Here is a 16,300-nt window from a genome sequence, read left to right on the forward strand (position 1 = left end):
TTTGTTTGATAATTCTTCAAAAGGTTTGCGGCTTTCTATCGAAGTAGATGTAGATGCGTCGGAAACCCGACATTCCGGATTCATCACAACATTTGTGAAAGAATCGGATGTTGTCGCTGTTGGTTCTTCAGATGCCTCGTCTATTTCTTCTTCGGGTATAATAACATTCTCTTTCCAATTTTCTGGCCATTTGATATCTGCTTGCAACCACGAGGATACTTCCGCATAAATGCTTCTTGATTTCTTGAAGATTTCATCCATTTAGCATAGATCCGATAACAAAATCTACGACACCATTCTTTAAGTTCTTTTTCAACTGCGTCTCTTAACTGAAAATCACTATTGGTTTTCAGAGACGTAAATAATTGATTATAGTCCCGAATATCACCACCTTCACGTAGAGAAATGTAAAGGTCGAGGTAAGTACCGAAACCGTGAAAAGACATAATGACAACACTCGGATGAGGATGAAATTACAACTAATGCTCTTCAAGTAATGCACCTATTTATATGGTTTCCAAAATTGGCACTAATGAGGGTAGGTATGTTAAAAATCGATTCGAGTTCTTATTGTAAACAATAAAAAGGTCTTTTATAAGTAATTAGCTAATTTTTCAAAAAAATAGCTAATCACCTCATTAAAATTTAGGTAATAACAAATTACCAAAAATTAACAAATTATCTCATTAGTAGTATATAATTATTTCCAGAGATTATATTATCGGTGCACCAATGAGTTATGGCCTGACCATATCAGTGAGTCACCACTGAAGTGAGATTCAGAGATAAAATATGTGAAACTTATAAATAAATATGTAGATGATATTGCAAAAATCGGTCTATACTTGTATCTTAAAACGGGCACATTTATCGCACCATGTTTGTTTGAAGAAAATGTGCCAAATATATGTCTATTACCATATAAAAAATCAAGTCGAAAGGCGAAGGGAATCTCGAGATACATCAGTTTTTAAGTCACTTCCCATACATTTAAATCACATTTTGCGCTATAGCTCTCGATGTAAGAGTCCAATCAGAAAATGCTAGTAACATTTTTAACAGCTAATAAGAAGACAAATACGATGGCATAACTCGTTTTTCAAAAATTGACATTTGGATATTTAAATATCCTATGTCCCAACGCTTGTATGGCGTCGATCTACTGTGCGACGGCGCAAAACCACGCCCCCTAAGAGGGTTGCGCCTATTAGGAGAGAGTTAATGTAATTAGTTGCAAACTGCCCTGCGCAGCTTAGTGACGTGTTTTATGATTTTTGTGGATTTTACGGACGAACTCTTTGAACTTGGCGTGCTTACTGGACCTTTTGAATTTCGACTTTCGCTCTGTTTTCTGGACCCTTGATTGCCTAAACGTTGACCTGTGCGTGAATACTGGATTCTGACTAGTGCTGGAACATTTTTGTGTTAAAATGTCTTCCAGAAATCTCCTACATGAAGAGCGTAACCAGATAATAGTGTTACATGAACAAGGATTTAATATTAGTCAAATTGCTGACCAACTGCACATGAGCGTAAGTACTACATAAATAATTTTGATAATAATTATTGTGATAAATTTTTCTTGTTTCAAAATACGAAACCTTTTATTCATCGTTATAACGAAAGTTGACTTATATTCATATTCATTTATTTGTATTGCATAATGTGTGTAACAGGTGGTATACAAGGCTTAAAACTACAGTACAATTATGGACCCTGTTAGGGCACAGCAACATATATAGTTTAAAATAACATAGTAATTAAAAAAAATAAGTACAACAAATTCCATTATAGTTCGGCCATTCAGAGAATGCGTTCCTGACACGTCGCGATTGAACTGACGACGTAACTTTGCAATGGCGTTGCAGTTACGATAAAAATATTTTTGCTGGTTGTTTACCGTTTTAACAATTGAGGAGCATTAAAACAACATTATTATATCAATAATCAATGAATGTAGTTACGTCGTCAGTTCAATCGCGACGTGTCAGGAACGCATTCTCTGAATGGCCGAACTATAACGTGAATCCATCGATATATGTATATAAAGAATAGGCATTAATATTCATACTTAGGCTTCATAACTTTGTGAGTTTAATATTTCAAATTTTGAATTTATCAATAAGATAATTTTCGCAAGCCACTTTAAATTGCTATTGGTGTTATTGCAGAGTTATAATAATACTAAGATAATGATTACTAAAATGTATTCGAAATATGTGATATGAAGTGATTTGCTAGCTACATATTTGAATTACTTCCTATAAAACTAATATTTTTTAAACAATTGGAACCAAGTAAACTGATCATAAAATGTAACATTTTCAAATTTTTAAGTAGTCTTCGTCATTGGGGACATGATTTTGATGACCTTACGGCGGCGGTTTAACGATTAATTCACAATGCATTTGAACTCACATTTGCAAAGCACGGCTTAGAAACAGGTTCAAAATATACATAATTATATCTATGTTTGTATCTACTTGCTTTGTTGTGATGCACCAACTCTGTAGGCCTACTTTCTCGCTCACACACGCACTATCTGTTTCATGGTCTCCATTGTTGCGAACGCTAATTTAGACCATATGGCAGCGGTTTAATGATTGATTCGCAATGACTCATTATGCAAAGAACGGCTTAGTCACAAGTTTATTGCTTTATTGTGATGCGCCGACTCGGTTAACTCGGTATGGCTACTTTCTGACTGATATATGCGCTGTCTATTTCAATTTGAAGAAGAAAAATATTGTTTAATTTTTTTATGTTGTCAGAAAAAATTGTTTACCTGACTATCAGATAAGGGTTATGTTTTTCGCGCGTCTTGTTTCGTAAATTTCTTGTATTACTTACCTGTATTTCGTAAAGCTATATTTAATCGGGAACGAGGAGTAGGTAGGCAGTTCCCCGGGATGCGGGTGGAACCACGTGAAACAGCCTACTTTGGTATAAAATGAACGGCTTTGAGGAAACGATTTTTACGATGGAAATACTTAACTGAGATTATTACGTTCGAGGCACTTAGAGCAAAGCGCAGCGCAGAGCATTTTTTGTTTGGTTGTATTGTAATAAGACTAGACCGCCCGGCGCTGGCGGCCGGCCAAGCGCACGCGCCGCCCGCCCGCGTTCTCATGTTTTTGGAAATACTTACCTACCTACTTACCTACATATGTAGTTTATTTTAAAGCATATAGGTATACCTATATGATAATGTTAACATCAGGATAGGATCACACGACATCATTCGCACGAATAATATACACCTCAAAGTAATTTTGATTTCTTTGTTTAACTTCGCAAAAACACTGTTTTGAAGATTTAGGTATCAGGTTTATAAACTAAATAAACAAACAGCAACAAAAAATTACAACGATATATTTATTCATCATAAAATACCGTATAGGAATAGAAAATTCTTTTAAATATGATAAAAACACAAATAAAGAACTAAGCAATCATTAAAAACACAACTTCTGAGGAATGCGCAAGCGTTGCCCGCTAAATTCAAATTTTCACTATACCACTTTTGTTCTGGTTACGTAAGAGGTGTGTTCCGAAAATGTGACAATCATGCTGGCCAGTGCCCGTGACGTCATGAGTCTGATGCCATATTGTAGTAGTGTGTCACTTAGTGAGAAGTGTCAGTTTGACGTGTTAGCAGTATTTCAAACACCAAACCTGATTTAATTAGTAGTATTTTTTCTAACAAGGCCGCTAATAATGTGATTATTTTCTGCTTTTAGAGAAATACCGTCCGGCTGTGGATCAGACGCTATGAAGCGGAGGGTTCCTTGGAACATAGACCACGAGTAGGACGAACTCGTGTCCTTACAGAGGATAACGTCCAACGTATGGTAGACATCTACCAAGAAGAAAACGCCTTCACGCCGACGAGAGTGTTCGCTGAAGAATATGACGTGTCAACGGACACCATTCGCCGTGCATTACACAGGTCGGGAGTGCACCACCGTAAACCGGCACGAAAAATTGTGCTCACCGAAGAGCAAAAACTTGCGCGAGTGCGATTTGCACGAGAGCACAGGGATGCGAATTTCGCAAATGCTGTATTTGCTGACGAAAAGTGTTTTCGGTCAAGTCAGCATGGCCGTAAACACTTGTGGCGCATTGTGAATACGCGCTATGAACCGCGAAATGTCGTGGCAAACAATGAATCGGGCAGAATTTGCCTAAACATGTGGGGCTGGATGAGTGCAGATGGTCCCGGAGAACTGGTGCACTTTCCAGGGCGAGCAAATGGCCTAAATTATAGAGACTTGAGGATACGTTGGTGCCAACGGTGCGCACGGTGTATCCGAGAGCAGAGCTACCGGAATTCCTCTTCATTCAGGATAATTGTCCCATACACCAGGCACGCATTGTGCAGGACTGGTCGGCGAACCAACCAGAAATAAAAACCCTGCGGTGGCCATCTCGATCCCCTGACCTCAACCCCATTGAAAATTTGTGGGGTATAATGGTCCAAAGGTGGGATAATAGAAGGGAGAGAACCCAACTAGAACTACTAAACCACTGTCAAGAAGCTTGGGAGTCAATTCGAGGAACGGACTTGTGTGATAATTTAGTAAAATCAATAAGGTCGAGGTGCGACGCAGTCATTGACGCAGGAGGCGCAATGACGAAATATTAATGAAATATTAATAATCCATATTAATTATCTTATTTATAATATATATTAAGCAGTTTATATTTAGTTAATATTAATAAGTAATCCCACCCAAAACAAAAATGTGAAAGGTTGGTATAAAGGACAATGGGCACAAATATATGGGACCTGGTATACCCCACCAATAGCGATGTCATACATATCATTGGAAAGGCCTTTTTATGTAGAACAACATTTACTATGACAGCTTTGCTGAAATTTTTGTCCGTTCTGAGATATAAAAACTGTGCAAAAGTTAAATGTAGAAGCGGCTTACGAAATTCGTTGGCCGCGCGCGACTGTCGCGGGCCTCGGTGCCATACATTTTCTCCAGAATCCGTGCTGCCAGATTTGGTCCAACCCTTATGCAACCAAATGACCATGTTTGCCTCTGCAATAATCGATCGAATTTACATAGCGTCTTCTCCCATCCCGGGTGTTGTAAAGCAGTGTGATACGAATTTATTAAGCTCCATTGAAATGACTTCGGCACCACAATAGCTTCATAATTGCCGAATCGTGAGTCGGTAAGACGTTTCTTGAGTACGCCATCCACCAGGACATAGTTCTCTACACCATCAATAAGTAAGCGTAAGTCACTATCTCGTCTCTGCTCTACCTGAACCCATTCCGTATTTCTGGTCAAAGTATTGATTGTACTCTCCATATTTGGGTTTCTACTAAAGAAATCGGCATGATGAAGATTCTGACCCTTACGATATTCTATTTCGAAATCATAATTTTGGAGAAACGCCCACCAGCGATGAATTCGTGGAAGTAAATCTTTCTTGAATTTGGACGCTTTAAGCGCATTGCAGTCAGTGATGACCTTAAACTTCCTCCCGTACAGGTATTGACGAAAATGTTTGATTGCTTTTACCACCGCCAAAGTTTCAAGTTCGTAGGAGTGGTATCGACTCTCTACTTCAGTGGTACGCAGGCTCATGTAGGCCACTGGATGATGTCGCCCGTTAACTATCTGCACCAACACCGCCCCGTAGCCGATGCTGCTGGCGTGGGTGTACAGTTCCATAGGAGCGTCTTCCTGGAATATCAAAAGGGTAGGCGCAGTAGACAAGTGTTGGATGACATAATTCCTAGCCAGATCATGCCGTATTCCATTCCCATTTTGCGTCCTTTTTAGTTAACTCGTATAGTGGTGTCATAACACGAGAAAAGTTTGGTATAAAGCGTCTAAAATACCCCGCTAACCCGTTAAATTGCCGTACTTGTTTAACAGTTGTGGGAATGGGGGCTTTCGTTAGGGCCTGTATTTTCGTCGGGCTAGGACTAACTTGTCCGTCTGATATGATATTACCTAGGTACTCAATAGAACGCTTAAAGAAGGCCGTCTTCTCCACATTGATTGAAAACCCTGCTTCCTGAAGAGTCATGAGTATTCTCTCAATGCGTGACAAACCCTCTGAAAAGTCCTTACACTTTGTGAGTACGTCATCTACGTATACTTGACATATAGGATTAGGCCCGTAAAGTAGAGGCCCCAGAGCTCTATTTATACATCTTTGGTATACAGAAACAGCGTTACTTAAACCAAACGGCATGGCCAAATACTCATAGAGGCCATCGGGCGTTACGAAGGCAGTTTTTTCAATAGAGTTTTTGGACACCGGTATTTGATGAAATCCCGCTGCCATATCAAATGTTGAGTAGTAGAAGCCCCCTGATAGTTGATCGATTTGGTCAGAAATGATAGGTAGAGGGTAATGATCCCTAAGAGTATTTTTATTCAGCTCCCGGTAGTCTACGCACATGCGATTCTGCCCGTTCTTCTTTTTCACCAATATAATGGGACTAGAGAAAGCAGAGGTACTCTCTCTAATGATATTATATTCTAACAACTCGGTCACGATTTCTCTGACTTTTTCTCTTTCGACAGGACTCAATTTGTACGGCCTACGCTCTACATACCTGTTAGGATCTTTTAAACGGATTTCTAATTCACCCGTGTACGCGGATATCCACGAATGAACAAATGTGTATACTTGTTCAACAGTATTTTTAACTCGTTTATCTGATCCTCACTAGATAAGTCGGTAATAAGTCTATCAGGATAAAAAATGAAACAAATGACCCGAATGCCTCCCTACCTGTGGAGATCAAAGGGGGAGGCCTATGTTCAGCAGTGGACGCCCTATGGCTGAGATGATGATGATGATGATGATGATGAAGTCTATCAAATTTTTCATCTTGTGAATGCATGTGATAGACCACCGGTTGGTGCAGTAATTTGGCACCCTGGGCCGTAACTAATACACTTAGGTATGTGAGATAGTCCTGTGCCCTGTGTCTGATGGTGACGTCAGCACCGCTGACGTCACCATCCGTATTATTTGCACTCATGATGTCTCAGATAAACGAAACACAATTTAGAAATACAAAACAGCTTTATTTTTATAACCTCTTTATCACTACAGTTTTGGTATACCTATAGCCAAAAGTAAATACACTCATACACTCATTAATCAATAAACACAATAATAATTATCAACAGCAATAACAATTATAAGTATCAAAGCACTCACCAAACGACCGTTCGGTCCAAGCGCCACAAGCAAAGTGTCTTAGTGAACTCAGTGAACGATGCAAGAAATCAACATGGCGGCTGAACGTCACGTTTAGGGAATTTACAATAACACGTGTTTACTTTTTAATTCTAATAATTCAAATTGATCTTTCATAATTCATAAAGTAATTTTAAACGAATTGTCGAATAACTAACACCTTTTAAAACACAGTAATAACAAAACGGATATTCAAAAACCAACGATAAACAATGGCGGCTGTAACAACTACTAATATTTCAAATCCTTTTAAAAATGATCGTTGCTTTTTGAACCTTTTAATTGATCAAAATATTCTTATAGAATTACCTAATTAATTATCAAGTTCATTAATCAATTTATTTATCAGAACAAAGAAATGAAATGAATTAAAATTAATCATAAATTAGAAATAAGAATAAACTTTAAAACAAATGCGTCGACATATATTATTAAAAAAAAAACTTTTTATTTTACATTTTTGATTTGACAATAAGCTGTTTACGTATAAAATCATTACATTTTCTATTCAAATATAGTTATGTAAGATTGTTAAGGTCTTCAATAAAACTTGGGGTGAAACTTCAAGGCAATTTATTTGCTAACCAATGTGTAAACATTAATTCTACACTCGTATGACTACACTAAGAGTGAGTTGCACCAACTTACTTTAACGATAACAAAACTCGAACCAACGGTCAAATCTCTGGTTAAGTCAATAATGGATTGCACCATTTTAACAATGGTTAAAATGACGTCATATTTAACGATAACCGTAACCAGTCAATTTTGGCCGGTTATCGTTATTGCTAAGTTAACAAATGTCAAAATCTTGTCAAAATAATAACCTAGTCCGTTGTTTTCTGTTGTTTTATCATATTTAAGTATAAAAAAATTAAAAATGTCTTTAGTACGTGATATTTTATGGGAATCTAGTTCTTCTGACGACGAAAATTATAATGATTTACCTAATTCTCGAAAGAAAAAAGTGTATCAACCACGTGTTAATCGATTCCTAAAATGGAATGAGCAGGAGTTCTTGGATAGATTTCGGATTTCCAAAGGTTTAGCACGAGCCCTGGCTTCTCATTTAGCACCATTGCTCCAAACCAGAACCATGAAGTAAGTGCCTGTTTAATAAAGGCTTTAAAAACTATAGTGGGAATATTTGAGTCGTCCTATGTATGACTAAGGTATAACTACATAAACAATATTGTTTTTCTTTTCAGAAACTTTGCAGTTACTCCAGAGCAGCAAATAATAATGGCATTGGAATTTTACGCATGTGGTTCTTTTCAACGCTGCATTGGGGATGCTGCAGGTGTTCACAAATCTACTGTTTGTCGAATAATTCATCGAGTGAGCAGAGCTATAGCCGGACTAAGAACAGACTGGATTGCAATGCCTAAAAATATTGAGGAAATGGAAACTGAGGCCAAAAAATTTTATGAAATATGTGCATTTCCTAAAGTAATAGGAACTATAGACTGCACACATATACCAATCAAATCGCCAGGTGGTGCAGATGCAGAAACATATAGAAATAGAAAACAGGTATTTTCTCTTAATGTGCAAGTAATCACAAATGCTGAGATGTACATTACAAATATAGTTGCTAGATGGCCTGGAAGCTGTCACGACAGCCATATTTTCAACAGCAGTGTCATTAAGGGACGCCTAGAAGATGGAGAATTTGATGGTTTTTGGTTACTAGGAGACAAAGGTTATGCCAATAAACCATATTTGCTAACACCTCTACGTAATCCTGTTACAGAAGCTGAAAAACTGTACAATGAAAGTCATATTCGTACTAGAAATATTGTAGAACGCAGTTTTGGTTGTTGGAAAAAAAGGTTTCCTGCAGTGTCATGGAAACTCAGAACAAATACAGCAAGAGCCCAATGTGCTATAGTGGCAATGGCTGTCCTATATAATATTTGCAAGAAATTGAGAGACCCGATGCCAACATGTTACGACTCTGATAATGAATCATCAGATTCTGATGACAATGACCTGACCTCTGCATATGTTAGCCAGCATGACGAGCATAATAGGAATATGCTAATAAATACTTATTTTGATAGATTACATTAAGATAGACTATGTTTTAAATGAATAAATAAAAAAACTTCAAAAATAAAAATGCATTTTTATTTTTTTTCTCAGTAGAAAACAAAAAGTGCATGGCATTTTCAGATTCCCATAATTCAGAAAGATAAGGATTTTGATGAAATTTCTCCTATACAAAAAGTAAAAATGTATCTTAAAAATTTATTTTTTTCTCCCTTAAAATATCTATTTCAAGTTTAAGTTTATCCACTTCAAGCTTATGTTTTTCTTCATTGTGCCTCAGTAACTGGCTGTGTAATTCATTTTGGTGACTAATAGATAACTTTATCTTTTCCATCTCCAACTCATGAAGGCCATCTAAAACTGTCAGTTTCTTTTCCCTTAGTGCTTGTTTTATGATATTTTCACTCTTCCCTTGTTTTTTCTTTATGATACCTAAAATTGAAATAAAATATTAGGCTACACACTCAATAATTAAATGGCCTATTAGCGCAGTCGGTGGTAACCCTGCTGATGTACTAGATGGTGTGGGTTCGATCACCACCAAGGAAAAACACTTGTGGTGAACTCTGGTGTTTTTGTTATATATTTATCTATGTATGTAAGTACAAAGTTTGGCTATAGATTGTCATTTAAAAATACTTACGACTTAGTTGTGGTGCTACTGGTCTCTTTAGTGATGAATGTGGGGCACTAGCATCAAAAACTTCATCTGGGACAATATTTTCAACATTATCAAAACTTTTGTCTTGATCTGTAATAATTGTGTTGACTACAACATCCTGCAAACAAGTTAATATAATTAATTAATGCATCTAATCCAAATACATATTAAATAATTTGGAATACATAAATACCTTGAGTATATTGGGCATGTCATGTTGAATTTCACTATCAGTATTTGTGTCTAGTTTCACTTTCTGTAAAAACATTGCTTTTATTATTAATCTTTTCAATTTATTACTAAATCTAAACAGCAGATTGGTGGCAAATAGTTTTGAATAAATAGTGCAATTTATTTATTTTTTAAATTTTTAAACCTACAAGCTTAGTACTTATAAGTTTTATCACAATCACTAAATATTTGTGATGATATGTAGATAACAGGGTCTAAAAATAATCAAATTATCTTTAACAATTCAAACCCTCATTACTTTTTGTATAGGAGGAATTTCATCAAAATCCTTATCTTTGTGAATTATGGGAATCTGAAAAAAAAAAAAGAATATATTTTATAGTATCTCCTTTACACCTTATTTATAATCTGCAATAATTTACTCACTGTAACAATGGAATTTGGGGAAATAATGTCATCATCATATATAGCCTCATTTCCATCAATAGATCCAGACATAATGGATCTTAACCAATCAGTAGCATCTTCTGAATCTGGAGGAAGTGAGGGAGGATTTCCTCCACCTGTGCGTCTCATTTCCTGACGTTCTCTACTTGCTACCTGCAAAATATAATTTCTTTGTTATAACTAGACATCGGATTATATGCATTTGCATGTTTGCATATGCAAATGCATATTATGCTATTATTTTAGCGTTATTGCATATTTTGGTACTTTTTCATTGATAGTGCTTATTTCAGTATTTATACGTGTTAGACGTTGTTTATGCTTCGATATGTGCTCAGAATGTTGGAGTAGATAAACGATGCACGACGACTGTTGTGTAAGTTAATAGTTCAATCGTTGTAGGTATAACTTATTTACAAAATATAAAGTTAATGAAAGAAAATGTGGAATGTCTTTCTGTCGTTCGTTGGTGGTCTGTAGTGTCTGTGTCTGTTGTGCGCGCGCGTGCGTTCCCGTCGAGCGCACGGCGAAATGGACGAGGCGAGCGCCGGAGCGCGGCGCGCTGGCGTTGGTCGCCACTCTCAACCGCGCGCATGCGCTCCCCTGCTGTGGTGATGTTGGCCGCCCCGGGCCCGCTGTGACATCGAAGCACAATTTAATTGTTTCGGTATCGCTGCGCGCTGTATTGATTTATAATTTTTTGTTGAAATAATGCCGCCAGTGAAAAAAAATACCCAGACTTTAATGGAATCTTGGATAAAATGTTACCCAGGCCAATTTACGACTGACGGCACTGTGATTTTCTGCAAGATTTGTGAAAAGCGAATACCTTCATCAAAAAAATATCAGATCGATCAACACGTGAGTACTGCTTCCCATTTAGCTGCAAGACAAAAACATACAACAAGTCGACAACAATTGCTGCCTAATGTTTCGACTTCTAATTCAGACACTACAAAGAAAAAGGAATTCAACAAGGATTTATGTGAATTATTCGTTGCTTGCAATATTCCTTTTCATCAATTAAATAACGAAATATGCCGAAAATTCCTCAAGAAGTATTGTACTAACCAGATAATTCCTGAAGAATCCACAATTCGTAAAAACTATCTGTCAACTATCTACGAAGAAGTACTAAGTGAAATACGCGCCGATCTTTCGAACAATCTATTATGGATATCAGCTGATGAAACGACAGATTCATGTGGACGATATATAGCGAATCTAATTGTTGGGAAATTATCCAAAGATCCCTCTACTCCCCATTTGGTTGCATGCAAGGTCCTGGAAAAAACAAATCATTCGACTATTGCCCGGTTCATAAATGATTCCATCAGGTCACTTTTTACCGATTCTTCTATGGACGAAAAAATATGTGTTTTTGTTTCTGATGCTGCGCCTTATATGGTGAAAGCTGGTCAAGCTCTGAAAGTATTCTACCCAAATTTGCTTCACATCACCTGTCTAGCCCACGGGCTACATCGAGTTGCGGAAGAGATCAGAAAAGAGTTCGGGATTGTCAATAAATTGATTTCTTCTACAAAAAAAGTGTTTTTAAAAGCACCATCGCGAGTACAGGCGTATAAGGAGCGACTGCCAAACCTACCACTACCTCCAGAACCAATATTAACACGTTGGGGAACTTGGTTGAAAGCTGTACTATTTTATGCTGAGAATTTAGAAGCCATAAAAGAAGTAGTTGCACAATTTGACAGTTCAGAAGCCATTGCAATTAATTCAAGCCAGCAGGCATTTGAGGATTCTTCAATTAAACAAAATATTGCTCTTATTGCAACACACTTCAGCAATATACCCGATGCCATTGAGAGACTAGAAACTAAAAACCTTCCTCTGTGCAAATCCTTGGAAATATTAGACAAAATGATTGAACAGGGTAACGCCCTTCCGAATTCACTTTCAGAAAATGTTCGTGGCAAATTAAATGCTGTTTTGTATAAAAACCCGAGTCTCGAAGCCATAAAAAAAGTTAACGCATTTATCAATGGCAGCGGACAAACTCTACCTGAAGAGGTCTCGGCAGAAATGGCGCCAAATTTCAAGTTTTGTCCGGTAGCGTCAGTTGACGTCGAAAGGTCATTTTCAGCCTATAAATTAATTTTAAGTGACAAACGTCACAAATTTGCGGCAGAAAACCTTGAAAAATATGTAATTGTTTATTGTCACAAGAATTACAACTAATAGTAGGTACCTCTATGTACATTTAAAAATATTTATGTTGTGAAAATAAAAGTTAATTCTAATAGTGGTTTTTTGATTGTGCATATTTTGTGCATATTTCGCTCTTTTTTAGTGCATATTTGCATGCATATTTTGGCATTTTGATAGTGCATATAATCCGATGTCTAGTTATAACATTAGACATAAATTGATTCATGTTTTTAGAAGGTGAGATTAGTTCACTTCCAAGCAGCGGAAAGTAGGTAGAATTACCTTCTTTGCAGATCTTTTCATATTTTCAAATTTATATTTTAGCTGCTTCATGTTTCTAGGTACTTGACCAACAGCATTAAATTCCTTTGCGATGCAGTGCCATGCATGGTCTTTTTGTTTTGTACTACTCCCATCAGTTTTTTTACACATAAGTACATTTTTATATTTGTCTACAAGTATCTGCAATCGACTAATCTCTTCCTTAGTAAAATTGACACTTCTTTCCCTGTAAAAATAACAAATACTTTATTCAATGTGGTAAATAACAATAGGCAGTAAGGAATATACCATGAATTTTTCATATGGATGTTTAATTATGTTATTTCACATAGTTTTTTTTTATTTATTGTATGAACAATTAAATAAAACATTTTCTAAACAATGTTGTATGAATAAAAAGTGTGGACTGAGATATTATTTTATATAGGACCTAAGTAAAACACGCTTGATTTAACTTGCATAGGCTAAAAGTTATAATGTACTAATGTAGTGGCGCACTTTTTATCAGGTATAATAAATTTAACATAAAATTAAACTCACTTTGTCTTGAAGTCATCCATTATTACTATTACAATATCCGTGCTTGATTCGGCAAACAGACGGACACAACAAAAACACAACAATTATAATAACACAAACCTAACCTCACGAAACGAGAGTCGTGAAAATAAATTTGACATAAGGCTCACAGTGTTGTCATAACAAATAATTTTCCCCGTCAGTTTTTAGGGATAATTTATCTTTTTATACTGTCAACCCCATTAGCGTTAACTGTTAACAAAAAAATCATGGTGCAACAAACATTTGTAAAGTTCTGTGGTCATCGTTATAGTTACTGCTAAAATTAATCTTAACTATAGCATTAACTACGCCTGTGGTGCAACTCACTCTTACTCTATACGGATCGACGCGCGGTACGGTCCCGGCCAGTTCGTGTCGTGACGTCTCGAAACAAGCAGGATACGTCACCACGGTCGAGCGGGCAGGGGCGGCTCAGGCTAGGCGGGCTTTTCCAATGCGTGGATACAGCGGCGCGCTAGCGCACTGCGCTACTGTGAGCCTTATGTTGCGCTAAGCGCAGAGACTGCCGATCGATGGCTCGGTGGCTCCTTATAAAGGTGGCGCGGCGAGCTAGTGTGCGTCTGTGTCCCGTCCCGACACAGTGTGAGTGCGCACGCGAGCGCGGCGTGCGTTCGGTGGTGCTACAGTTATTATTTTCGTTGGTTAAACAAAGATAAATTGTTCGTAATTATATTATACTAGTGGAAAACCCGGCTTCGCTCGGGTGAAATTTGACTCATAATACACGTCTAGTTGCAAAATGTAGGTAGAAATTTCTGTAGTCATCGGGTCTCAAGGAATATTAAAGGAATAATCAAGGCATAGATTCGTATAGCTTCGTTCGTTATGTTTAATAAATATAATAAATAAAAACTGCAAAAGTTTTTACACAAATTATTATTATTTCAAATTAACATTCAAAATAAACTAACACAAATTAACAAAACATATAATTTTTAAGGTTTACTCTGTGTAAACCTCTTTGTTTTAAGCACTCAGTCTTTTTCTTTACTTTGACAGGTAGATAAGTACTTACTAATTTTAAAAATAAAATATGAAATTGTGGTTCTTTATCCAAATTGGCTAAATCAAGAATAATATTAGGAAGTATGTAAATTGTAATTTTACAATGAGTACTTATCCGAGAATTTGGCAAAGGTACTTATAAAAAAATATTCTCTATTATACATCAGAGGTTGATTATCACAAAATTTCTCTATATATAACATTTTTCGATAAATATTTATCACCTTTCAAGCCTTGTTCAGTGGTATTGATAATTTGAATTTTTACATCATCGAATCTTCGAACTCGAAATAATTGCCGAGGAAGTTTAAAATCAATTGCTTCATTCAAACATCTTTCCCATTCTTGATCGTCAAAAAGGAGCTTGAGCAGCTTCTCGAAATGAGTTGTAAATAATATTTTCATAAGTTCTAACATTCAACTCTTCGTTATCGACCTTAAAGGAGAAAATATATTAGATAAATATTCAAATAATAATAACTATTGTGAATGTATGTAGGTATATCCTCACATCTCTATCTGGTAATAAGTATTATTTTTCATTTTACAGCCACAGCACTCGCAATAATTGAAATTATCTGCAAAAATATATTATACAATTAATAATGTCTATTGTATAATAAGAGCCAGCCAAGTTCAAGTGGAACTTGCGCATGAAGGGGTTTATTTCATTATCGAGAAAAACGGTGAAAAAATCGTGTCTGTTTCTGTATGTGTTCATGACACCTCAACACAGGCTATGCGTGTGGTCATTTATTATTATTTGTCGAATTATAGAGAAAAAATACTGAGCCGCTTACCGAGTATAATGTTGTCGCATTCCACACATCGACTGCACATTTGCTTTTGTTTGCCATCTCTTGCAAATATTTTGCCATTACAAAAATTGCATGTCACTGGAAGTAAATAAGTACTTATTTCATTTTTAAATGCAGAAGGCTCACAATCCACACTTTAAGAAGAAAACAAAACAAAATTCACTTAAAAACACAACCTGCCTACATACCTACTAAAATACTACACACCATCTTTACGAAGAGCCCTTCGCTCCATCCACTTTCCACAATTGTGACAATGTTTACCAAATGCACGGAGATTCGGCTGTTAACAAAATGATATAGGTATCATCAAACAAAAGACTAAACGAAGACAGAGACACGACCAACGAAACATTTTATGAAATACTTACGATTTTCGGCATGATGTGTGTAATCCAAACAAAGTAAATGACAATGACATTTGAACAACTAAATGACATTTGAACTAAAACTTCGACTTTGAGGTTATGGTTATTATTCTTCTTTCTATGGTTTTTATCGCAATCGGCCAATCTTATGCTACGTTCACACGCGCGCCGCGCAACCCGGCGGGCTGCCTGGCGGGCTGCGCGGCGTGCAGCCCGTCGCGGGCAGGCGGACATTCAAGCTGTTCACACGCGCGCCGTCGTGTCAGTCAGTGCAAGAATGGCGAGCAGCGAGGATCTCGGTGTTGTTGCTGTCATAGCCTTTGGCTTAACTTATTTTTATTGGAAAAATAATCAAAATGATGAACGACGTTAACCATTCCGCCATGTTGTTATCTTCGATCGTAGCGACTTTCTTAGAACGTTTAATCGTCACGAAAGCGCAGGAGAGACTGACTGCCCGCGCGCGTGTAAACAGTCGCCGG

At 36.8% G+C, this 16,300-nt stretch overlaps 3 protein-coding genes across 5 annotated transcripts; 1 reads left to right on the forward strand and 2 right to left on the reverse strand.

Moving 5' to 3' along the window:
* Positions 1–7,865: 7,865 nt before the first annotated feature.
* LOC124641258 (putative nuclease HARBI1) lies at positions 7,866–9,364 on the forward strand. The gene is made up of 2 exons (XM_047179300.1): positions 7,866–8,343; positions 8,451–9,364. The coding sequence occupies exons 1-2, from the start codon at positions 8,123–8,125 to the stop codon at positions 9,313–9,315; spliced, it is 1,086 nt and encodes a 361-aa protein (XP_047035256.1). The 5' UTR covers positions 7,866–8,122; the 3' UTR covers positions 9,316–9,364.
* On the reverse strand, positions 9,351–13,704 carry LOC124641269 (myb/SANT-like DNA-binding domain-containing protein 3). 2 transcript variants are annotated; one of them, XM_047179314.1, is made up of 7 exons: positions 13,586–13,704; positions 13,046–13,271; positions 10,574–10,747; positions 10,446–10,499; positions 10,149–10,211; positions 9,938–10,073; positions 9,351–9,726 (listed from the first exon to the last, which is right to left on the reverse strand). In XM_047179314.1, exons 1-7 carry the CDS (start codon positions 13,603–13,605, stop codon positions 9,485–9,487), a joined length of 915 nt encoding a protein of 304 aa, XP_047035270.1. In that variant the 5' UTR covers positions 13,606–13,704; the 3' UTR covers positions 9,351–9,484. The 2 variants fall into 2 exon arrangements, with proteins under 2 accessions (XP_047035270.1, XP_047035271.1); XM_047179315.1 differs by lacking the exon at positions 10,446–10,499.
* A 905-nt stretch (positions 13,705–14,609) lies between these two features.
* On the reverse strand, positions 14,610–16,091 carry LOC124641279. Of its 2 annotated transcripts, none has more exons than XM_047179328.1 (5): positions 15,822–16,091; positions 15,639–15,733; positions 15,433–15,528; positions 15,144–15,210; positions 14,610–15,068 (listed from the first exon to the last, which is right to left on the reverse strand). In XM_047179328.1, exons 1-5 carry the CDS (start codon positions 15,869–15,871, stop codon positions 15,050–15,052), a joined length of 327 nt encoding a protein of 108 aa, XP_047035284.1. In that variant the 5' UTR covers positions 15,872–16,091; the 3' UTR covers positions 14,610–15,049. The 2 variants fall into 2 exon arrangements, with proteins under 2 accessions (XP_047035284.1, XP_047035283.1); XM_047179327.1 differs by having other exon boundaries at positions 15,658–15,733; positions 15,822–16,085.
* Positions 16,092–16,300: the final 209 nt, after the last annotated feature.

This window comes from Helicoverpa zea, chromosome 22, assembly GCF_022581195.2.
Source record: "Helicoverpa zea isolate HzStark_Cry1AcR chromosome 22, ilHelZeax1.1, whole genome shotgun sequence".
NCBI lineage: Eukaryota > Metazoa > Arthropoda > Insecta > Lepidoptera > Noctuidae > Helicoverpa > Helicoverpa zea.